At 47.4% G+C, this 1,315-nt stretch overlaps 1 protein-coding gene across 1 annotated transcript in view; it reads left to right on the forward strand.

The window, feature by feature from the left end:
• Nucleotides 1-1,139, forward strand: part of LOC108299008 (neuroblastoma breakpoint family member 10-like) — a gene marked incomplete at its 3' end in the record, with an annotated part of 10,757 nt that extends 9,618 nt beyond the window's left edge. The window contains exon 5 of the mRNA XM_037735934.1: nt 1,088-1,139. Coding sequence (XP_037591862.1) covers nt 1,088-1,139 — 52 coding nt within the window. The remainder of the gene's footprint in view (nt 1-1,087) is intronic.
• Between the last annotated feature and the right edge of the window lie 176 nt (nt 1,140-1,315).

Raw genomic sequence — 1,315 nt, forward strand, 5'->3', positions numbered from 1 at the left:
CGATGATAGTTTACAGGGAGAGTCTGGGTGGCCTGCAGTGGCTCATCTGTGGCAAATGCACTGAGCACATACTGCTCATTTGTGCTCTGTCCCCAGGGTAGTCACCCTCCACCCTGCATTTAGAAAGGATAGGTTGTTTTTTCTCTTGAAGGAAAAATGCCTTTGCTTTCTGTGACCATTCCATTCTGACTTCCATCATATCAGCTGGGAGAATTTGTTGTCTAATCTCTGTTGGTTTCATCTTCTGTCATCCCTGTCCTGCCTGGCTCATCAGGAATCTGCAGGAGTCTGTGGAGGAGGAAGCCCCCCAGGAGTCCTGGGATGAAGGTTATTCAACTCTCTCAATTCCTCCTGGCACATCTGTCTTCAATGAGTCTTACAGGAGCAACTTGCAGTCATTAGAGGAGCAGCAAGTCAACTTGGCTGTCAACATAGGCAGTGAGTACTCCATTGTGAAGTTGATAAATCTCCAATTTGTGTCCCAGATAGACCCCATAATCTTCGGGCCTTGCTCCGCTGGCCGGGCTGAGAATTGTCATCACAGTGGGCTGAACCTGTGCATCAGGGTAGATTTCAATCACTCTGAATTCCAGGCTGAAGCATGGGCATGCGGTGGGTCAGTGAGCTTTGCTCTCTCTCTAGTCTCAGTCCATGCCCGTTGCACCCTGGACCGACTGTCAGGACATTGAAACCCAAGGCAGGTGTTGCCAACTCACACCAAGCTGTGCAGCGCATGTCCATGAGTTGTCTCAATCTGAATTAAATGTCTCTTGCAAGCTACCACGCTCCTCAGGAGTTTTGTTCCCTATGCATGTCTGTGAGGTTCTTTCCTGTTTGTACAAACTTGGGATAAAGGGATAATGGTCTGCCAGAATAGGGACATTTCACCATTGGTTCTGAGACACAAACCAAGGAATCTCTATCATGATTGGCTTTGAGACCTCCTAAAGTCTGTCTCTCACATTATCCTGTTCTCATGCTGAGGAGCCTGAGGTCCCTGAGGTCCCTGTGCAGGGATTAGACAGTGGACTGTTACGGGTGTAGGGTAATGGCTTATTTTGTCTGTCCCTGTCTGAATTTATTGCAGAGATTAAAAAGGACCAAGAAGAGGAAGAAGACCGAGGCCCACTGTGCCCCAGGTAACTTTGAGCAATTGTGAACAGCTAATGTTGTGTTGACACCTGGAGATGCCAGGTCCAGGGAAGACAGAGTGGGCTGACAATATCAATACCATCTTTTCAACAAAGCCTGAATTATTCCTACTAACATTGCTGTTGGTTTTCATTGCAGTAGATATTTAGGTTTCCATTTCTTC

This window comes from Cebus imitator, unplaced genomic scaffold, assembly GCF_001604975.1.
Source record: "Cebus imitator isolate Cc_AM_T3 unplaced genomic scaffold, Cebus_imitator-1.0 Scaffold1395, whole genome shotgun sequence".
NCBI classification, from domain to species: domain Eukaryota; kingdom Metazoa; phylum Chordata; class Mammalia; order Primates; family Cebidae; genus Cebus; species Cebus imitator.